We start from the raw sequence: 22,244 nt of genomic DNA on the forward strand, positions 1-22,244 counted from the left end.
TACAACTTGGGTTTTTCATCTCTGCCTGCCAACCTCTGAACACAGCTCTTAGAGAAGTGATTGATTTCAGTACTTCCATGGAAATGTAGGACATAGACCTTGTTGATAGAAGCAGGAAAACACTTGATTAGGTAGTTAGTTGGGAGCTTGCCACGAAGAAGTTTCGGGCCCTGCCTTGGGTACGTGGAAGGCAAGTTGAGTAAGGAAATAAACAGTGATAGTAACAGATGGTCTTAATCCACTTCTGCTGCTCTAACCAAGTTCCTGAAGCTGAGTATTTTGTATGATAGAAATGCATTGCTCATAGTGTAAGGGGATAGAGTGTACAATCAAGGGGCCAGGTTCAAGGTCTGTTAGAGCGTCTTTCTTCTTTAAGATGGTCCCTGGTTGTTGCACCCTTCCAAAGGTACACAGGCTGTAATCTAACTCCGCAGAAGGTGCGAAGGCTAACTAGGAAAAATGAGACTGTAAAGGCTTTGGTAAGAGTCCACATGCACTGCTGGAGAGGCTGTGAAATGGTGTCACTTCTTTGGAAAAAATAGTCTTCTGGTTCCTCAACAAGTGAGAGTTAGTCTCTGATCTTCTAATCCCACTCCCAGGGATACACACAACAGAATTCAATGTGTGTGTGCACCAAAACTCATACATGGCTGTGTACAGCATCAGTGTCTGCTCAAGGCATAAATGAAGGGGGGTAGCACAGTGCAACATAGGCAAGCATGGTGTTGCTTGAAAGAAGGCGATCATGGAGGACCGTGTTGTACAGAACAGATCATCTACAAAAACATGTGGTAGAGTCCTGATTCTCCAGTGCTGCGGGAATGGAGCATGGGTGTATGTGGGTAAGGACAGGATGATAATTTGAGTGGGTTTCCCCACCCCAGGGGCTAAATAAATGATCTGTGCTTGATTTGGGCAGCGATGCACAAATATATAAGGCACTTTAAGCTCAGCGAGTAAGCCATATGCAAATATTCCTAGGCATACTCTGCCAATGTTTTTATCCTGCACATCAGTAAATGCTGCTGTTAGGAACTGCTTGTGAAATATTGTTTTAAAGTAGGATTCATGTTTGGACGGACAAAATGTATGAAACTACATATTTGCTCTGTGGACAGTTTCTAATTAGCACAGTAGCAATGCATGTTAGAATCATCTAACATTAAAGCGTTATGGCCAGCATTGTATTTTGTGCATATAATGCATTGTTTGCATGAATGCCTGGTGCTTATGGAGGCTGGAAGCAGGTCCCCTGGAATTGGAGTGCGGATGGTTGTGGAGTGCAGATGTGCATGCTAGGCTCTCTGCAAGAGCGGCGTGTACTCTTAACCACAGTGCCATCACTCCAGCCCTCGGAATTCCTCTCAAAGTCCCGTCTTACTGAGGACGGAGAGCTGACTGGGGACGCACACTTGACAGAGAGCCAAGAGTGACTGGGTGGTTACTGCATGATGGAGTAACCACTCTCGTTCTGTCAGGTTTTATAGGCAAAATCTCTCTTTTTCTATCACTTAGCTCAGAATCTCAGAAAGTGATCATGACGTATGAGGAGGGAGAAAGTTGCCTAATTCTTAACTTTTCCTAAGCAAGTAAGAAAACTGCATACAGGAGGTTAGTCTGTCTAGAACTGGGGCTATGAGGAATAGCTTTGAAACAGAGATTTTTGACACAATAAAAGCTTTGTAATGTCCTTAGGGGGAAAATAGGATTTAATCACAGAACTCCACATTTTAATTCATTTTTCTCACATTTTAACAACAATAAAAAAAGCTTTTCGTGAGGGTATGTATCAATTATTCATCACATTTAGCTGAGTAAGATAAATGGCCAAAGTGTAAATGGCAAATACGTCTATGTTTTCTCCCTTTTGTCCTTCAGCTGTTCTGTTGTGCTGCTAGAAAGGTGGTAATGCTTTCTTCAGTGAAAGTGTAGGGATGATCCCTCGAAGTTCTAACGAGATCAGTCGGCATGGCTCGCAGCTTTTGTCTTTAGCGTTCTTATTATTTCAGCACTCAAAATTCAATTCATCAAGGCATCATAGAGAAATGATTGCCACAGACACCCTTGGCAGAGTAAGTGAGTAGACGATGGTGTTATTTGAACGTACAGCAGCGCCTTTGTACACCGTTGTTCTATACAGTGTGTCCAGAGTAGAATAGGAGGAGCAAGTCTCTGTCGCCGCCCACTGCTACCTCTCACTTTACAGAAGCATCTCCTTCCTTTGACTGGGCCACTTCCTTATCAGAATTTCCGTGGCACCATCTGGGTCTGACCTGTGTAGCTTAGGCTCATGTTGACTGGTCAGACAGGAAAAATGATCTTTTGAGGCTTTTCAGAGAGAACCTAGCCAGGCAAAGCTGATGTTTTATAGCCAAGATGGATCATCAAAGTGTTTCTATAATTCAAAATTTGGGAAATGGAAATAGGGCAATCATAGGATTGAACCATCTTTTTTTAACCACTATGGCGTCAGAAATATCTTTTATTAGCATTTGAATGACTTCATGAGCAAAATGGAATTTTAGATTTAGTACTTAGTACTTAGGTAATTGACTTCAGATTAGATAGATGGATGGATGGATAGATAGATAGATAGATAGATAGATAGATAGATAGATAGATAGGATGGATGGATAGATAGATAGATAGATAGATAGATAGATAGATAGATAGATAGATAGATAGATAGATAGATAGGATGGATGGATGGATGGATGGATAGATAGATAGATAGATAGATAGAATGGATAGATAGATAGATGGATAGATAGATAGATAGATAGATAGATAGATAGATAGATAGATAGGATGGATAGATAGATAGGATGGATAGATAGATAGAATGGATAGATAGATAGATAGATAGATAGATAGATAGATAGATAGATAGGATGGATGGATAGATAGATAGGATGGATGGATAGAAAGAAAGGAAGAAAGAAAGAAGGAAAGAAAGAAAGAAGGAAGGAAGGAAGGAAAGAAAGAGAAAGAAAGAAAGAAAGAAAGAAAGAAAGAAAGAAAGAAAGAAAGGAAAAGAAAGAAAGATTTCGAAAACTGGAAAAACCCATTCATCAGCAACTAATTTTCCATGCACTGTTTTCTGGCAGGTAACAAATCACAAGACAGTGGCATAGCAGAGATGGAAGAGCTCCCCGTCCCACACAACATCAAAATAAATAACATCACATGTGACTCCTTCAAGATCTCATGGGACATGGACTCCAAGTCGAAGGACCGCATCACACACTACTTCATTGACCTCAACAAGAAAGAGAACAAGAACTCTAACAAGTTTAAACACAAGGTAAACCTGGGCAGACTTAGGCCATTTCATCCGGAAGACATTTTAAAAGAAAGAGTAGAGGTTGGGGATTTAGCTCAGTGGTAGAGCGCTTACCTAGGAAGCACAAGGCCCTGGGTTCGGTCCCCAGCACCGAAAAAAAGAACCAAAAAAAAAAAAAAAAAAAGAAAGAGTAGTTTCCGTGAAGAAGAATCAGAAGTCTATGTCATTTAAAACATTCTCCCCATAATGAGTTCTCGAGGAAAATGAAATGCCATGTTAAAGGGTAAATCATGACTATGTGCAAAGATGAAAATCAGCAGTAAGCTCATTAGAGGACACTGATCTAGTGCTGTGAGGATAGTTCGAGAGATAATCCACTTATGAGTCACTTATATTAAAAGCTATGCGGGTGAAGTTGAAACTGGCTTGGAGAGGGCAGTGGAGTGTGGACAGAAAGGAAGGCTGCCCGCAGCTCGCAATCCAGTGTGGAGAATAGCTGAAGTGTTTACGAAGCCGTAAAAATCCTTCTGCAGAAGCAGAAGCAGACAAGCTCTATAGTTTTCTACGGAAGCACACACATCCTTCCCTGAGTCAAACTGATTGGCTTAGAAACTTTGTGGAATTGTATAATCACTTGTGGCCTGAAAATATGCCCTAAAGAGTCCATTTTGTTTTAAAGTGGGGAGGTTGTTTACTAAGCTTCACATGTGGTAAATGTTCCTGCTGTGTCTGCCGTTGTTTACCCTTTGTGATACATGGAGCTCTTCCTCCAGATGTGGCCCTCAGCAAGAACCCTTTCCTAGGCCCAGTGTTTCTCCTCTGCTTCATTGCTTTTTCTGATCATGGAAACAGACAAAAACCCCGGTCTTCAGGAAAGACTCAATTTTACCTTGGGAAGATTCTATGCATCTTCGTTTCCCAAAGTCGTTGCCTTTTACTGTATGGTTGCATACACAAACTAAATGTAAGGGAGGCTTTTACATAGTGCAGAAAAGTGTGAAAGCAAGAGCACGAAAGAATGTCAGGCATTATTATCAAATTTCAGTTCTCATCCTGGGTATTCTCTTTGCTGGCATTTGCCTTCTCGAAGCGTCTTTGATATGCCTGCCATTAAACGATGATCACTTAAGGCTTGGCTCCACTGCACCCATTCCATAGCCTTGGAAATGCAGTGCGTGTTCAGCCCGCAGGTTAGCTTATTCATCGTTGTTTAAAAAAGACCTAACCTTTTCTCAGACACATAGACACCACACTTGTAGGCAAGTTCCCTAATCTACATGTGAAATGGATCTGTCTCTCGTAATACTTACTTTAAAAGCATTCTCTCCTTTACATATAAAATATTTAGCAATGAGCCTCTCTAGCAAAATCAAGCCATAAAAATCAAGCATATATATTTTTAATTTAATAGGCGTTAAATCAATAAATCTTGCTTCTTTTATGTCTTTTTTTTAATCTGCTTTGAGGAAGTTAGCAGGCACAAAGGGAAACTGTATATCATAAACAAAGGCGACTGGAATACGAGTTCTTTCCTGGTTTTGAACTGTAGGACGTTAAGCCTATCTCTTGGTCTTCCCATTTTAATTTCTGCATACACAGAATAAAACTTAAATATGATAATTGTTGGGAGTTCTTACACAGGAGCCCTGCTCTTAGCCAGTTTAGGTCCCTCTCTGTCGTTCACAGTTTATGAAAGTCCCGCTTTAATAGCCTTCCGTCTCCCTATCTCTTCCTGCCCTATTTGTTTCCCCCTTTATCCCCCTCTTCTTCCTTCCTTTTCTTTCTTCCTAGGATGTTCCAACAAAACTGGTGGCCAAAGCTGTTCCCTTGCCAATGACTGTTCGTGGACACTGGTTTTTGAGCCCAAGGACTGAGTATACAGTAGCGGTGCAGACGGCCTCAAAACAAGTCGATGGTGATTACGTCGTGTCGGAATGGAGTGAGATTATAGAATTCTGTACAGCAGGTAAGGGAGCTGTGGATTATATCAATTAATGTTCTTGGGAGGGTAGTCGTCAGATGGACTCTGTGGACTCTGTGTCCCTGCAAGGTGAGTGAGTATTGCATCGGACACGTGGTGCTGTTGGCCTCATTGCATAACAGGTGCAGCGAATTCATATTGGTTCGAAGGAACTAAGGTCCTGGGGCAAACAACTTGAGGGGTGGACTCAGACTGCCTTTTTGCTGCATGTGTAAGTTTCCTCAAAGTGAAAGCTCTACAAATAAAAGCTGATGTAATTTCTGAATCAACTCCACGTTCTCAGAGCCTCTGACTGTAAAGAGGCTGTTCGTTCATTGTCATAGCTACTGAAGGGAAGAAAGCAGAAACAGCATTTAGGTTACAGACAGACCTCAGTAACCGCACAGCAAAACTGTTTCTGCTGTTTTTACCTTCGTGCCAGAAGGGCTAGAAAAAGCTCTCCACTAACTCTTGTCATGTTTGCGTACTTTTGCTCCATTAAACTCACTACATAGTCATTTGGTCTGGAGAAACCCTCCGTGGAGAGCCTGAGCTCTGACAGAATCTCTCATATTCGTTTGAATGGTTCAGTGTTCTGTCAGGAATGCTGATCGTCCTTCCTCCTGCTCATGTTTACATAGTCATAGGACACATGTTTATTGGTGTCCTTGAGCCCTTTTGTCATCCTCCTTTTGTGGATCAGAATGGGGGTTTCACTCCTTCCTCTTCACTTGGGTGACTTTTTCCTATTTAAAAAAATGCAGAGAAGGCTGGGGAGACAGCTCATATACTAAACTACTTGCCATACAACCAGAGAGACCTGACTTGGATCCCAAAAGCCATTTTAAAGAGCCAGGCGTGCCAGTAGCCCCAGCTCCAGAATAGCAAAGGCAGGCAGTTCCCAGGCACTTGGTAGCCATGCGGCCTAGCTTCTTGGAAAGCATTAGGTCACCGAAAGACCCTGCCTCAAAAAATAAGGTGGGTGGCACTCGAAGTGACCTCTGACCTCCAAACTGTGCACATACATGCACCCAGATACACACAGCAAAAAACAAGAGAGAGAGAGGCTGTTGAACATAAAAGAGCTTGTAGGAAAAAAAAATCTAGAAAACAATGGGCTGGTTTGTTTCCAGGTTGCTTAGCAACTTCCCCATCTGTGGGAATCTTCCACCCAACCCAGACCCTTCTCGAGTGGCCTCGCACCTGCATTCCTTTAGATGCTACCCAGGAATGCCCACGACTTACCCTGGTATCAAACCCAGTGTAAACCTCTAAGGGCATGCTCTAGGGCTGAAATCCTGTCTCATTTTGGTTTAATCTGCATGCCTCTTTGTTTACTCTACAAAGAAGCTGATAAGAATTGTTTAACACTCTTGACTGCTAAAGATTTCAGTGTTTGAGAACAAGGTGAAAATATTTCTTACACATACCATATTTTTATATTTCTCTTTAGTTTGTGGATTATAAGATCTGCCATTTTAATGTACCATTAGGAAGAAATGCCAACTAAAGATGGTTAGACACTATCAGAGATGTTAAAATGTGAATAGAAATTTTAGGATAGATTAAGCAGAATTATGCTGCTTCACTAATCAGCAATGAAATAGCTAAAGATGGCTGCATTGAATTAACAGCAGGCAGAAGGGCTCTCCCCTACCAGTAGCTTTGCTATGTTTGCTGTGGCATGTTGGAATTCCTTTGCCTCTCTGGAATCTACCTCACCATAGTCCCTTCCTGAATCCCTTTTTATTTATTTTTGTAGTACCCAGCAAGGGACATTTAATGTAAGTCAGTCATACATTGTCTTTGCATATCGTATTGTTGGTTCTATAGCCACAATCCAAAAATATAAATTGGAAGGCTCTAAAATCTGAAAGTTTTAAAAATGTGTCTGTCTGAGTGCCTGCATAGGCGTCTGAGCTCCAGCGTGCATGCCTGGTATTAGCCCGTGAGGGTGGCGACTATTGGGTGCCCTGTAACCAAGTGGGTGCTGGGAATTAAACCAGATTCTCTGAAAGAGCAGCCAGTGCTTAACTACTCTACCATCGCTTCGGCCCCTGAAACTTAAAACTTTCTGAGCTCTGATAAAAGTGCCCAGACGATTTTGAACTTTGGAGCAGTTTTGATTTTTGGAAAGAGAATGTAAAACTATTAAAGTATTTACAAATATTCCAAACTCCCCAAATTGAAAATCTGAAACACTTCTGGTCTCAAGCATTCTTGGTAAATGGAACCCCACCCAGTCTACATTAATTTTTCTAGGAAAATACACAAATAGTATCCTGGTATTTTCCAACTCAAAGAAGCTATATAATTTATCTGCCAGAACCTACTTCGGGCTAAAGAAAGGTCTGAGATACTATGACTTCTTTAGCTTAAAGAAAATGAATGTTTGGCAGTTCTAACACACACACACACACACACACACACACGCACGCACACGCACACGCACAAACACACACACACTGATGCATAAGCTGTCATATGATACATTGTTTTTACTTCTGGAAATAAATAAAAAAAACAAAGCCCATCTTTTCAGTGTGATCTCTGTATTACTTTCTTGTTTTTCTTACACCCCATAACTTTTTGAGGAGTTAGGAGATAAATGACGACTGCCAGCTTTTAACTGGTCTCCAGTATTTGCTCTATTTTCATAGTTAAAAGCGAATGGGAACTTGACGCTCAGGCTTATCAACTGAGGGCCATTTCATAGTGCCCTTGAGTCTGAATTTTGACAAAGCTGTTTGAATAATTGTCTTTAATACTGTGACTTAGACACTGTGCGAGGTATTGGAAATAGAATAAACTATATCCTTACTGACTAACCTGTTTCTAGTCTATAACAACCCAATACCATTAAAAAAAAAGTTGTTCTTGTTTATATTTGTCTTCCTTTAGACTGTGAGTCCTTCCAGGGAGATCATATGGTTGTCTTTTAGCCTCGATATCTAATTGTGCATGTGTTTGGTGCACTGCAGGCTCTAAAATAAATCAGTGACTTGCATCAGTTTAACCAGGTTGGGCTTTTGACTCTGTTTTATTTATCAAAAGTTTTCCTTACTTTTTGATGGAGGAGCTTGACGGTAATTCTCAATTTTAAAAACAAAAGCTAATCAAAACTATCTAAGTCTGCTGTGTAGCAGGAAACCATCAAGTAGGATCCAGAGGCCTAGTCTTGAAGTTGACAGCTGTGAGAATCATTGTACTTTGGCCAGTTGCAGTCTCTGCACCAAGAAAATGGCTGCCCTGATCTTGTCTACCTCAGGCAGTGCCTAGCTCTGGTTTCTCGCCATGCACAGAGTGGGAGGGGCCTTGACTCCTTGTATCAGCTGATGGGTACAGTGGTGAGGAGTGCTGCCAACTTATGAAGCCCTGTTGAACACCGTTACTTCAGGGTCTTTAACTTGAAAGAGTAAAACAAGCACATGAATATTTTAAGAAATAGCCCTGAACCATAACAAAAATATTTATGTAGAAATAAAAATAAGCCAAGGAATTTTTTATAAGTTCCTATTTTACAAAGTTGAATTCCCTAAAGATGTATTTTAATAATCTCTGATTTACCGGTGTGTGGCTGACACTTCTGGTGTCACACTATATTGCTTACTGGAACACTTTGAAATTTTTCAGATTACTCAAAAGTTCATCTGACCCAGCTGCTGGAGAAGGCTGACGTGATTGCAGGACGCATGCTTAAGTTCTCTGTATTCTATCGGAACCAGCACAAAGAGTATTTTGACTATGTTAGGTAAGAATCACCAGTATCTATGTGTTTAGGAATCTTGATTTCATATATGTCTGTACAGCACGTTCTTGCAGAGGCCAGAGGGGGGCATTGAGTCACCTGGAACTGGAGTTGCATATGGGCGTGAACTGGGAAACCAAAACAAGATTCTCTGGGATTGCAGTAAGTGTTGTAATCGGCTGAACCATCTTTCCAGCCCCGGCAGACAAAGGCTTTGAAAAGGACACATTACAGTGGTTCTCGATTTCTGTACACAATCCACATAATCACCTTTGTTTTGAAGCCTTAGCCTGCGTGTGGTGGCTCAAGTTTACACTACCATCATTTGAGAGGATGAGGCCAGAGGGTCACCATGAATTCTAGGTCAGGGTAGGGTGCTGCCAAGAGACCTGGGTCAAAACAAAAACAATCGAAATAAATAACCCTAATCCCTTTATAGTTATAAAGGAGTTTTGTCTTGACACAACTATGTAACTATGTATGTAGTAGTTTTGATGGATTTTTTAAATTTTTTTGCATACTTTTCTAATTTCTCTTAAATCAAAGTCATGTTTTGAAATGAGCATCAAGCTGTAGAAATGCAAGGAATCGTAGAGGAAGAAATGTGTTCAGCGTGTGCTGTAGAAGTAGACCTCAGTCACTTGTCACCACTGAGGTCATGAGAGGCCGTCTGTGGGAAGAACGTTTTGGGGCAGAGTCTGTCCAGGAAGGCATGGTAGCAGGCAGCTCAGTGCTCCTGAGAGCACCAGACCCTGGGAAAGTGTGACCTGATATGCTAGGCTAAACCCTAAGGGCCCACGCCAGGTACTCCTCCCCCCAGCAAGGGACCACCCACCACCAGCTGGAGGCCAAGTATTCAAATGCACAGGCCTGAAGGGACATTTTATAACAAAACCAAAGTACTGTTGTGCTGTATATTTTTATTGTATTTTGATGACAGGAAACATGTCTGTTTGTTGTCTGACTATCTTATAAATACAGATTTCAGTCTGTTGTTCTAAGTGGCCTAGAGTCTATATATTTTTGAGTGGATATCATTCACCTAATTTAAACTGAATGACAATTATTGTGCTGGTCAGCCGTTCATTGAAAATAGCTAGTATGTTCAGCACGAAAATTTTTTATGTTTTTAAACATCAAATTTGGAAACCAAAAAATGTCCACTATTGCTACTGCCTCCATTAAGAAACACATTGTTGGACTTTGGCTGTCTATTCAGGGGTCCTGCCAATTACTGTTCAGTGCGGCCACTGGAGGTCAGTATTTCTCTAAGATAGTCTGACTCTTCCATGGGAAGAGGCGTTCCTGGCCTATAATATTTGCTTAATTTGTTCTCATAAATGTTTCCAAAAATTCAAAACAGTTAAAAACAGAGTATCTGGAAATGGATGAAGTAATCGTACACATTACATGGTTTAATTCCAGTTTATCCGCATGAAAGATGTTTGTACCAACGACAACGAAATTTACTTTTGTTTTAATTTCAAAACTAACAGTAGTAAAACCCGTGTAACTTGTATCTTGAAGCTTTAAATACAAATACTGTTACTAGGGCATAGGTAGAATTCTTCAACATTTTTAGAAGCTTTATTTTAAAAAAGACAAAGAAAAAAGCCCTCCCTTTGGTGGAGGCAGGGCTCTAGGAGAATGCTTGCCTGGCATGCAGTGGTCAAGGTTCAAGCCCCAAGGCCACCAATAACACCAACAATACTTTTCTATGCAATGAACAGTAAGGCTGTTTATGTCCCGAATCTTGATTTGCATTTTAATTAGTAAACCCTTGTGCGGATAGAATCCCTTTAAAATGTTCTCTTCAGAATGCTTGATAAGGGACTCTTACAATGACCTGGTAGTCTTTACAAATTATTATAACTGAAGAAGTTGTGGACATATCTGCTTCAGTCTGTAGGGCTGAACTAATTTTTGTCTCTTCTAAAAATAAACTCTAAAATGAGCATGCCCTACCCTCCAACGAAAACGCCTTCTGCACCCCTGTCTTGTTCCTATTCACTACCTGATTACACTTCCTTTCTTCTTCCTCTGCCCGGTTGTCAGAGACCCACAAAGGACAGGAGGGTGGGGCTGAGACAGAGCTGGAATATTTCCACGTTTAGCAAGCAGCATATGCCTATGAGTTTTGGTTGAGAAACCCTCAAATGGTTTAAGGTTCTGACAAAATGTATGACAAGGCACATCAGAAACTCCTGAAAACTGAAGAAAATGGGGGGGGGGGGGAGACATTTCAGGCAGTGAGAAAGCAAGTTGGAGAAGATACAGACTTTGCTCATGGACTGCGTTTCCCACCTGGCCTCCCTATGGCCTGATGCAGCCTCTAATCTAGTTCTTTATCCAGCTCCGCTGGATAGTTGTCAGGCGATGGAATTGAGGGCCTGTAGCTGTTCAGGTCCCCAGCATACCTTGCTGTCTCACAGACTCTGAGAAGCCGAGTGAGAGTAAAAAACAACAACAACAATCAGAGTACTAGTCTGGACTTTGCATTCTTAAATATGCTAATAGGCACCCATTGAGAGAAAGACTAGTTGGGGAATTCTACAGAGAACCTCCATTCACTGAAGTGTAAGCATAGCTGAGCTGCCAATAAGACACCAAAGCAACCAGCAGATATCAAGTGTGGTCTTACTCTCCTTGGCAACAGAAGGGAGTCCAGAGTCAGGCAGCAGCAGCAGCAGTGGGCAGAATCCAGCCTTCATAGAGCCACAACATCTTGACACATAAGGAAGTCAGGAAGACACCCAAGGCTTCTCTACTAGAGACCACTGCTGCTTCCCACTGGTGGGATTCCACAGTGAGGGGAGAGTCAAGGGACTGGACAAGAGAGGCTTGGTCCACATAGAAGGCAAGAGAGGTAGACAGTGTGGTTGGGAGCAAATGAGAAGAATTTTGGTCAAACAAACAGCCAGAGGTAACCTGACCGAAGGGCTGTGTCTGGTCTTAAAATGGCCAAAACATAAGGAGGAAACCACTTCAAGCTGATCTAAGTGGGTGACACAATTTCTTTCTTTTCAAATACCACATTCAACTGTATAGGCTCTCGAGGCAGAAGCAGGTGAAGCATGAAAGCCTGTCTATTGTGTCTCTCCTCTACTCTCTCCTCCACTCTCTTTCTCTTCCACTCTCTTTCTCTTAATTTGAAAATATCTTGGGATTCCTTCCACGGTTTAGCTGTGCAGTCAGGGTTAGGGTCTCTTTTCACATTAATAAATAAGTATGGTTTTCCAAATTTACTTTGAAAATACACACCAGGGACTGGAGAGATGGCTCAGCAGTTATGAGCACTGACTACTCTTACAGAGGTCCTGAGTTCAAATCCCACATGGGGCTCACAACCATCTGTAATGAGATCCAATGCCCTCCTCTGGTGTGCATGAAGACAGCTACATTATACTGATATAAATAAAATAAGTTTTTAAGAAAAAAGAAGATACACAACCTAACAGGCTAACTGTCAGTCTATCTGCCTGTCTTCTGTAGTATGATGGTATAATCCTTGACCTATGGGTCTTCTGTGACCAGCAGTGTATAATGGACATCTTTATGTTGTGATAATTAACATACACGCTGTGATAATAACCAGGGCAATAGAAATTTTGTCCTCAGCCAGGTGTGGTATCATACCAGCCCTTGGGACATTGAGTTGAGAAATTCTGAATTTGAAACCACCTGGAGCTTCAAAGTGAGACGTTGTCTTTAAAAAGTCTACTTCTTTAAAAAAAAAAAAATCCTATTCACTCAGAAAGTGCTGTGAATATTTGCTTAACTATATCCTAAATCTTACAGGCTTTCTTTGTGCATTCTGTACTTTTGTTGGCTAAAAGATCAGCTAGTTTCAGAAATTCTATCTATCCTCACGTGTCTTAGTAGTTTGCAATTGTATTTAGTTCATTGATTAAGTATTTTGCATCAAGGTTTCTGATTGGTTCTTGTGATGGTTTGTATATGCTCAACCCAGGGAGTGGCACTATTAGAAGGTGTGGCCTTGTTGGAGTGGGTGTGTCACTGTGGGTTTGGGCTTTAAGACCCTCATCCTAGCTGCCTAGAAGTCAGTCTTTTCCTAGCAGCCTTCAGATGAAAATGTAGAAATCTCAGCTCCCCCTGCACCATGCCTGCCTGGATGTTGCCATGCTCCTGCCTTGATGATAATGGATTGAACCTCTGAACTATAATCCAGCCCCAATTAAATGTTGTCCTTATAAGAGTTGCCTTGGTCATGGTATCTGTTCACAGCAGTAAAACCCTAAGAGAGTTCTATTTTATGATTTTTTAATATCCTTGAAAATGCTATCTTTTATGTCTTAAAATTGTTTCTTCATTGCCTTATATTTATATACTCTGAATTCTCACAAGTTTCTTTGAAATCCTTGTTTTGACTTATCTTTCAAACATTTCACTGACTGTAGATTGTTTTCCTTTGGAGTTCTGTTTCCTTTGCCTTGGTCTGTGTGTCTGGCTGTAATTGTATACATCTACTGTAGGAACATGTCTTCATGCATTGACATGCGATTCAGATGGCACGCTGAATTTTAGTCAGCTTGGCTGCTTTTGAGTTTGATCATAAACTGAAAAGTGTAGTCTCTGTGGTTTGTCTTGCAATGATGATGTCCCTGGTATCGTAGCCAAGGCGACTGACTCACTGTATGACAGACAATGTTCCCAGACTCCACTCTAGCATTGATGCTACTAGAACTTGGGGACAGTTGCAGGGTGCCTCAGGGTAAGCACAGGAGACTCCAACAGGTGTGTGACTGCAGCCTCTGTCTTCAGAGCACAGAATGTGAAGGAGGTTGTGGGGACGAGGACAGGAGGTGTCTGAACTGTGCAGCAGCTCAGTTCTGGAGCCATCAGACAGGATGGATCTTCTTTGAGTAGACAGCACACGTTTAAACCTTAGCAGTGTTCGCATATTCAATTTTTTCAGGAGTATCCTTTTTAGAAAGGTCACTTGTGAAACCCTTTAGGTACAGATGGAGCCAGTTTTACCTATGAGACTCTAATTGCAAATCAGTTCTTCAGTCCAGGAAATTGACTGTTCAAGATCCCCAAGGGTTGTGGGTCCTCTTTATTTTGGGTCCAAGGCCATGATAAATAGCGTCCCCTTGGTTTGGTTATAGCCTGCTCTTTCAAACCTTTAACGGTGGGTGGTGATTTTTGCGCTGTTCAGATCTGTAAATCAGTCAAATAACCACGATTGCACTGAGCAGCGGCCATTTCCTTTCTCTGGCAGAGATCACTATGGGAACGCCATGCAGCCTTCCATCAAGGACAACAGTGGTAGCCACGGCTCTCCCATCAGTGGGAAATTGGAAGGCATCTTCTTCAGCTGCAGCACCGAGTTCAATACAGGGAAGCCACCCCAGGATTCACCGTACGGAAGATACAGGTTTGAGATCGCAGCAGAAAAACTGTTCAACCCCAACACTAACTTATACTTTGGGGACTTCTACTGTATGTACACCGCTTATCATTATGTGATTCTTGTCATTGCCCCTGTGGGATCGCCAGGAGATGAATTTTGTAAGCAGCGCCTTCCTCAACTAAATTCCAAGGATAATAAGTTTTTGACCTGTACAGAAGAAGATGGGAGGCTGCTGTACCACCACGCCCAGGATGTCATTTTAGAAGTCATTTACACTGACCCTGTGGCTCTTTCCCTGGGCACCGTGGCAGAAATCACTGGTCATCAGCTCATGAGTTTGTCTACTGCAAACGCAAAGAAAGACCCCAGCTGCAAAACCTGTAACATCAGTGTCGGACGCTAACGCCACTTTCGTACCCCCCACCCTGTCTTCCCATAGGCGCATTTCCCTCTGTTGTACATCCGCCATCAGATGTCCCCACTGAAGCATGCATATGCCGCTGTCACCAAAAGCAGACTGTCACTCAGAGCCTTTCCATGTCTCCTCTTGCCCACCCTTGTCCACTTCCAACCATGTCCCCAAGTTGTCCTGACACTTTGTTTGCCTAGATGCTGCAATGCTTTTGTTTCCTTTATGCCAAACATAACAAGACAGTTATAGAGGCCGCTTTAGCGAAGTACAAAATAATGGCTTATAAATGGTGTTTAAATGTGCATCCATTTTAATCTACTGAATAAATATTGGGATGACTCCAAACCGCATGGAAGAGTGTAATTGTAGCATGAGTTAACCCTAAAAGCCTAGAGTCGTCCGCACATCCGCCTTGTTGTTTGACAGTGTTGTTTATGTTATTTATATTAGCTAACAGGAAACAGTTACTGTGCTTTCAACATAATAAATATAATAGAAAAATATTTTATTTGGATGTTGTATAAAATATTTACAATCATATAGAATATAGTTACATTTTAATAGCAATTGTATACATCTCACGAAACCATTTCCCTTATCAAAGATGTAATTTGTAAACCTCAAATAGTTGTGTATCTGTCCTGTTACAAGTAGATGACTTCAATTAAACAAATTTATGAAGGCCATTACTCTGATTCATAAAAGGTTGAAAACGTCAGGTGAATACAGAGAGAACAACACGCTCTGACATAGTCCGTGTCTAGAATCTGTTTTCTTTTCTCCGCCCAAGCAATATGAAAATCTTGAGTTTCTTCAACACCATGCTTAAACATTACAGAAAACAGAAATATGAACAGTGCTGATAATGAGAAAATGTCTATCTGTTACTTGATTTCACAAAAACCAAACCGAGACGTTGGTGAGTGGAGAAAAAGCAAGATACACTGACTAAAGCAAAGAGAAGGTCTCTTGGTGACTTCCAAGCTTCTTACCCTGTGCAGAAGGAATGCAGCTCACGAAAAAGGTATTTCACTTTATAAAGTACAGACCTTGGAACATTAACAAAGATGCATATTCCCAATGGAAAAATAGTTATAGGATCTTAGTATAGGAAACAAGAAAATCAGCAATAGTACTATGGGCACAGTAGCTTATTACTGCAGACACATCTATCCAAAATACCTATTTTAATAGTTTACTTTAATATAAACATTTTTCAGTTATAGACAAAGATAATTCACAAAGTACATGCCATCCAAGTGAACTTTGGTAACTGGAAATGTAAATTTTCAAATAACAGATAGAGTGATGCACTACTTCCATAGAAATAAGAGGTTAGCAGTGACACAGCTGAGTCACTTTACAGTGTTGACCGTCTACAGACTTAGAGGACAAGGTAGTGGATGTCATCTCACTTAAATTCCCTTCTGTCTGGCTGCTTTCCTCCCTGAATGTAGAGCACAAGTTTTCTTTGCCTCACCAATGTATTTAAACCGTGTTCTTCACATACATCAATAAAATCAACTTGGGGACACCTCTAAACCTTTCCTAAGCAGGTAGACTGCCTACGTGTTAATTTTGGTTTAACAAGGTATTAGACGTCTTTTGAAACAATTACATTTGACTCTGGACTTCAGTTTGTCATGGAGGCTTTTGCCCATTCCAATATTACCTATCATTTCCCTATTGAGACGCCTTCTTGGGTAGAATTACGCTAGCTCTCCCTTCATCAAAACAGCTAATACTATCTCTAAAGTGCTTCCGCTTTCAGGACATCAGAACTACTGAGCAAGAACGGTAGAGGAAAATAAATTTGACTTCTATCTTTAGAGGAAGTGATCAGAGCCGAACCTCAAATTGTTTTGGCCACATCCTGCTTGCTGATGAGGACCTCCAACAGCCTCAGTTTGGCTTTTATGTGCTTGTATGCACAGTACTCGTCTGCCATTGGCATCCTGTCTTCCTTCTGTGGGCTTCTGCAGGAAAGAAGACACAATCTATTAGTCAATACTCGAGCCAGGTCTTAAAAAGATCCTCTTATAACTGATGGGCCCGTGGCTTCCAGGTGGCTCTCTTTTAATGGTGCCTTCTTGACGTCCCTTTGGTCTCATCCCACCCCTGCTCCATTTCTCTAAGCAGCAGCAAACGTTGGCCACGTGTCTTTGCCAATACGAGACCCCATGCCTGAGCACAGAACAATGGTGCAGGTACAAAGACTTGAAGAAAAGGCAATGGCTAGAGCCTCCAATATGGCCTTTCCTCTCGTCCTCTTACTTCCGGTAGTTCCATAATCGTCCTGAAAACACTGCAGGGATTCAATTATACGAGTAACCCATAAGTTCATAGTGGCAAGACCTTCCCAGGGGCTGCCTTGTACGCTGGGAATGTTTCCAAGTTTCCTTGTGGTTAGACCTGTTTCTGCTGATGGGAACTCCTGTCCCTTTGACGGAAGTAATCATGAGTCCAAATCATTTGAATTGAGACCAGTGCCATGGCTCAGTGGGTAGTGACGGTGACTGCTACCAAACCTGATGGCCTTATGACCACTTGGTGGAAGAAAGAACTGACCCCCCAAGTTGTTCTCTGGTCTCCGTTCATGTGAACACATCCATAGTTTCAATTGCAATGGCTCTCTTTCTGCACACTAATTCAAAGGCTGGGCATGTTTCAATGCATAGACCTTGCTTGGTCCACACACAGTTGGAGTGCGCTTGTCCTATTACCATACTTACAGTGTCGCTACATGTATAGAAAAACAATTCTCATGGTCGTTTTAGCTTCATAAATGGATTAAATCTTAGTGGTAAATCGTCTTAAAGAAACAAGATAACGCTATTGTCTTGCCATGTAACACAGTTTAGTGTTAATAAATGAGCGTTTTCTCATTGAGATGACATGTTATCACCACAAGAGGACATACAGTTTCACGTAGATCAAGCGTGGATGTATGTTAAGTAGGTTTAGGCAGTGTAAGTACAATGAAATGAAGTGTTCCCTCACTGCAGTAGGGCATGGATGAGCAGCAGTCCTGGTTTTCTGCATACCCTTTCTTAGATATAACCTGATGCATGGACTTACACAGAGCCACAGTCAATGACTACTACTAAGAACAGGGAGAACGATTAAACCACCATTGTTGCCAAAAGTCATGTGAAATAATACTGAGAGATCCACAGGCAGACTCGTCACACTGAAACCTCCCAGAATCCATTGCACACTGTGTTCGAACGGGTCCATGTGTAAATTTCTTCAGGGACCTCAAAGTAAAGAAAAGACTATGTGTGTGGCTTAAACCTAATTAACTCATTTTTCATGCAATGACTATTTAAACTCAAAATCCTGAACCCACAGCAGATGTTTGGCTGAATGAAGACCCTCCCGCTGAATAACTTTAAAGAGGAACTTAAATGCAAATCAGATGTGTGCTTAGAGCACCTAGTAAGCCTGTCGCTTTGCCTTGCCGAGCCACAGGTTTCTCGCCTGGGAAGCCTACTGCTGATGGATAGCAAAAGAGAAAAGCTCCCAAGGACTGTGAAGCAAGCCCTCTAGGTGGACGTCTCACGATGCTTTAGTACAGTCCCGCTCCCTTACAGCTGAGAGGAAAGGACAGCAAGGCAGGCAAGAAAGGCAGTAGATGCTTAGAACCTCGTAGTCATCTGCCATTTAGATTGTGACTTTGGCAAAGTCACATGCTTGCGAGAATGTCCAATCTTTTGACATTTTTGCCCAGTGTTGTTGTCTCCCAAGTTCAGGCTGGAAAACACACAACCTCGCTTTTTAAAATTTTTTAAATAAATGTCATTGTATTGGGTTTTGTTAGGCCATTTGCACTGCCGTCCTCTGGGAGTTGTGACAAGTTAGAAACGCTGATGGCCAGGGCGTTGAGACTAATGTCCTGTCATAGTCCTAGCTTTCAAACTTATCCCAGGAGACAAAGTGTTGCAGCTTATTGAGGTCAGAGACTGAGGGCAGCTAAGTAATTTGTCTCTTCTCCAAAAGACACTAACATTCATTACCTGATTCTATATGGAACTTTGTTGGTAACGCAATAAAACAAATTACTAGGAATTAATGGGTGTATTCCAACAGCTGGGTTGGGATAGAAAAATATAGGAAGACAGGTGGGCCAACTAAATATTTAAGGGAGCGAAAAATAGCTATGAACTTTTTGACTAAAGCTTGGAATAAAACAAACAGGAATGGATGGTGGTGTTTAGAACAGATATTTAAAGGAAAACATTCGTGGAACAGGCAGAGAATACCTCGTAGAACCTGAGAACAAGGGCGGAAAAGTAAATTTTCAAAAGGCTTAAGATAATCAGTAGTTGGGGTGAAACTCATGCAAAACACTTTCAGAGTTAAATTTCCTTTTTGTAAAGACTGAAGTTAATACCTAACAGCCATTAACAATATTCCACAAAGCATCCCTAACACTGTTACCATCAGGGTATCACATTGGAGAAAGCACAGTCCCCAGCAAGGATTTACCTCTCAACTACTGTCCTACAAAAGCAGAGTTTATTTGGAATTATAGTTCTTTAGGAAATGTTAGCATTTAAAACAACAAAAAACCTCTCCACTCACACTTACCTTCCCGTCTGTTTAAAAAATTGTTCTTCAAATTCTCGCAGGGTTTTCCGTAGCCTCTTCTTGTCAGCCCTAGTTTCTCGGAGATGGTCGAGAAGGACAGGCCTGAATCAAGTGAAAAGCATTTGCTGTTATTAAGCGCTAGCCTGACTAAATGATCATGCCTGTGTTATATCAGAGCAGCACCATGGGCCCGTTATCACGGAAAAGTGATTATGGGAGGGAATTCTGAGTAAGGGAGTGAATTTATAATGTGTGCCTCAGTGTTGGAACAGCACGTGAGTCTCCTATTCCCTAACATTAACAGTGTCGTGGGCAAAGGAAAAGGGTGGTGTACTGCTGTCAGAAATGGTGATGGTTATGATGCTATAACAAGGTGATGGGGGCGGGGGTAGGCATCTAAGTGTTTGTTGAAATAGATAAACACAAGAGGAAAAATATTATGGCCTTGGAGTGTGGGGAGAAGGGCAAAGCCGTTGGGAATGAAACTGAACCAGGGGAGGGCTGACATTCCACTGCCGTCTACTTCATGGTAGAATTTATCTATTATGCTTCCAGAGACTGAATACTAACGTTTTCTCTGAGCATTTTCTATAAACCAAGTCTATCGATCTCAAAAATGCCCCCACCTACCCAAGTTGAGGAATGACTTTAAAAAAACAAAGAAACAGATACAATCCAAAGGTTGGGGAGAATGGGAGAAGGAAGAAAATATGTTGTTTTTTACAGCAAGCTAAATATTATATGCTATCCCTCGTTTTGCCTCGTCTCCATGTGGGACACGCCCTAAGCAGACTATATAATGCATGTTAAAGATGACCTTAGCATGTGGGTTGTCATGTGCAAACCCAAAGCCCACATGACCAAGGGGTACCAATCACAGAGTGAGTAGACGTCAAAGTCCAGACAGTTCTGAACTGGGGAGTCATTCAGAGACAAAGACCCACTCGTTGACTGGTGGCCAGTGTGGTTACCTATCTGGAACACCATCTGCATGGAACCTATCTGGAACGCCATCTGCATGGATAGAGGAAGAAAAGAAAGGAAACACTCTGGCCATTGTTGCCCCTCTAAGGATCTTATTCCTTTGGGTTCAAAGTATCAAAGACCTGCTCTCCTTTGAGATGGCTCAGGGTTCCAAAGGGTGACAAGTAGCAGCACACAACTGAGAAGCAGGATCAGAGTAAATCGCACATCAATACTTCTGACATATTACGATTCTCCTGAGCTCGTCACAAGCTCTGTCTTCTGTATTTCCCACTTAAGCCAACTGGATGGTGCGTTTTTTTAGGTCTGTTCTCTGCTGGATAGTACGTTTTAGGCCCTGAACAAAGGTTGGACTTTTCATGTATGGGTAAGCTACCCCAGCCTAGAGACTTGAGAGCCCACACCCAGGCTGCTCACGCACATGGTGGCCTCGTGCAAGTTGGACATGGAGAGAGCAGGATGCTTCCCTTCTTTCTTGTCATCTGGTAGCAGGGTCCTCATGGGCTCCATCTCCGAGTGGATGAGGTGATCACTGACGGGTAGGCGGGACACTGGGTCTGGTAAAGAAGGTGGTTGACTTCCCTGTGGACAGTCTTCATCAGAGTCCTCTTCCTCCTGCTTGTCACGAGCAAAGCCAAATTGTCACAGAGCGCTACATGTCCCTTGAGCACACAAGAGGACTTGCCAGATCCTAAAAGCCAGTAGACACCCGGCCCGCATGGCTGCTGAGACCTGGACTGGAAACTACCAAGAGCCCTTTCTCGTTTCCGTTAAAAACCTACAGAAGTCAATGAGAGAAGAAGCATCCGTGCTGGGCTACGGGGCTTCCCAACTTTATCTGTATTCACTGGGCCAAGGAAGATGGGCATCTGGGACCTGGCTGAGTTTGTACCGTTAAGCCAAGTGGGCCCTCCCTTCCCCCAGGCCTTCTGTGCTCCAACATCAGGGCAGTGATATGGGTTAGGGCAAAATGCTTTACAGACACCTTAGTCAGAAATTGCAACACTCAAACCCAGAGCAGGCCACGGTCAAGACCGAGGCTGTGTAGGTGACAATGTCAGAAGGGCCCTTAGAAGGCCAAAGAAGCAGCAGTTATTCCTCAATCTTTCAGGAAGTATGACAGCCTAAGGGTTTTCTTCAAACTTGAAAGGCCTACTTCTCTTCAAGCTATTCCTCTTCCTCACAGGGAAGATTTCAGACAGAACGCGTCACTCTAACGTTCTTTAAAACACAGAGTCGTAAGTGTACTCCAGTAGATTTAAATTCAGAGTTGTTAACATTTGCTGCTTTCTCCACTGATGCTTTGAGTGGCTGTTTTGAAATTGATGGAGCAGGATGCGTGGTGCTTCCCTAGTTCTGTCTGCCTATAAATTTGTTTTCAGAAATTAGCCTAGTTCTATTTTGGTATTTTTTTTAATTGAAGATAAATTTATTTTACATCTAGTCTAGTATGATCAGATGGAGCCAAAACAATGTTCCAATATTTCAAATAATACATTACCAATTTATTAGCCACCATACAGGGAATGGAGAGATGCTGTCTCTTCTTACTGTGTTAAAAATTAGATAGTGCTGGGGCTGGGGAGAAGGCTCAGTGGTTAAGAGCACTGACTGCTCTTCCAGAGGTCCTGAGTTCAAATCCCAGCAACCACATGGTGGCTCACAACCATCTGTAATGGGATCCGATGCCCTCTTCTGGTGTGTCTGAAGACAGCTACAGAGTACTTATATATAATAAATAACTCTTTTTAAAAAATTAGACAGGTCCACAGTGAGAGCCATTGTGTCTTTTCCTTGCCCAAAAGAAGGGTTTAAAAAAAAAAAAACGAATATTAAGAGTGGTCCAATCTGCTAGTTTGGTATGTTCTGTTTCACAGCAGTTTGTGGTAGCCA

The 22,244-nt window shown here is 42.0% G+C and overlaps 2 protein-coding genes across 14 annotated transcripts in view; one reads left to right on the forward strand and one right to left on the reverse strand.

Moving 5' to 3' along the window:
- The window catches only part of Phyhipl (phytanoyl-CoA 2-hydroxylase interacting protein-like), a 130,235-nt gene extending 114,772 nt beyond the window's left edge, over positions 1-15,463 (forward strand). For all 5 annotated transcript variants that reach the window (XM_087597586.1, XM_087597588.1, XM_087597587.1 and 2 more), the window contains 4 exons: positions 3,108-3,304; positions 5,075-5,249; positions 8,877-8,994; positions 14,234-15,463. In XM_087597586.1, the coding sequence (XP_087453712.1) occupies positions 3,140-3,304; positions 5,075-5,249; positions 8,877-8,994; positions 14,234-14,768 (993 nt within the window). In that variant the 5' untranslated portion in view covers positions 3,108-3,139 and the 3' untranslated portion in view covers positions 14,769-15,463. The remainder of the gene's footprint in view (positions 1-3,107; positions 3,305-5,074; positions 5,250-8,876; positions 8,995-14,233) is intronic.
- The window catches only part of Fam13c (family with sequence similarity 13, member C), a 122,206-nt gene continuing 115,227 nt past the window's right edge, over positions 15,266-22,244 (reverse strand). For 5 of the 9 annotated variants that reach the window (XM_087597262.1, XM_087597260.1, XM_087597263.1 and 2 more), the window contains 3 exons: positions 20,773-20,969; positions 19,368-19,469; positions 15,266-16,753 (listed from right to left, as the gene is read on the reverse strand). In XM_087597262.1, coding sequence (XP_087453388.1) covers positions 16,630-16,753; positions 19,368-19,469; positions 20,773-20,969 — 423 coding nt within the window. In that variant the 3' untranslated portion in view covers positions 15,266-16,629. The remainder of the gene's footprint in view (positions 16,754-19,367; positions 19,470-20,772; positions 20,970-22,244) is intronic. The other 4 variants (NM_001399503.1, XM_087597261.1, XM_087597265.1 and 1 more) reach the window with 1 other exon arrangement.

The sequence above is a fragment of the Rattus norvegicus genome, chromosome 20 (genome assembly GCF_021556685.1).
Source record: "Rattus norvegicus strain SHRSP/BbbUtx chromosome 20, alternate assembly SHRSP_T2T, whole genome shotgun sequence".
NCBI classification, from domain to species: Eukaryota; Metazoa; Chordata; class Mammalia; order Rodentia; family Muridae; genus Rattus; species Rattus norvegicus.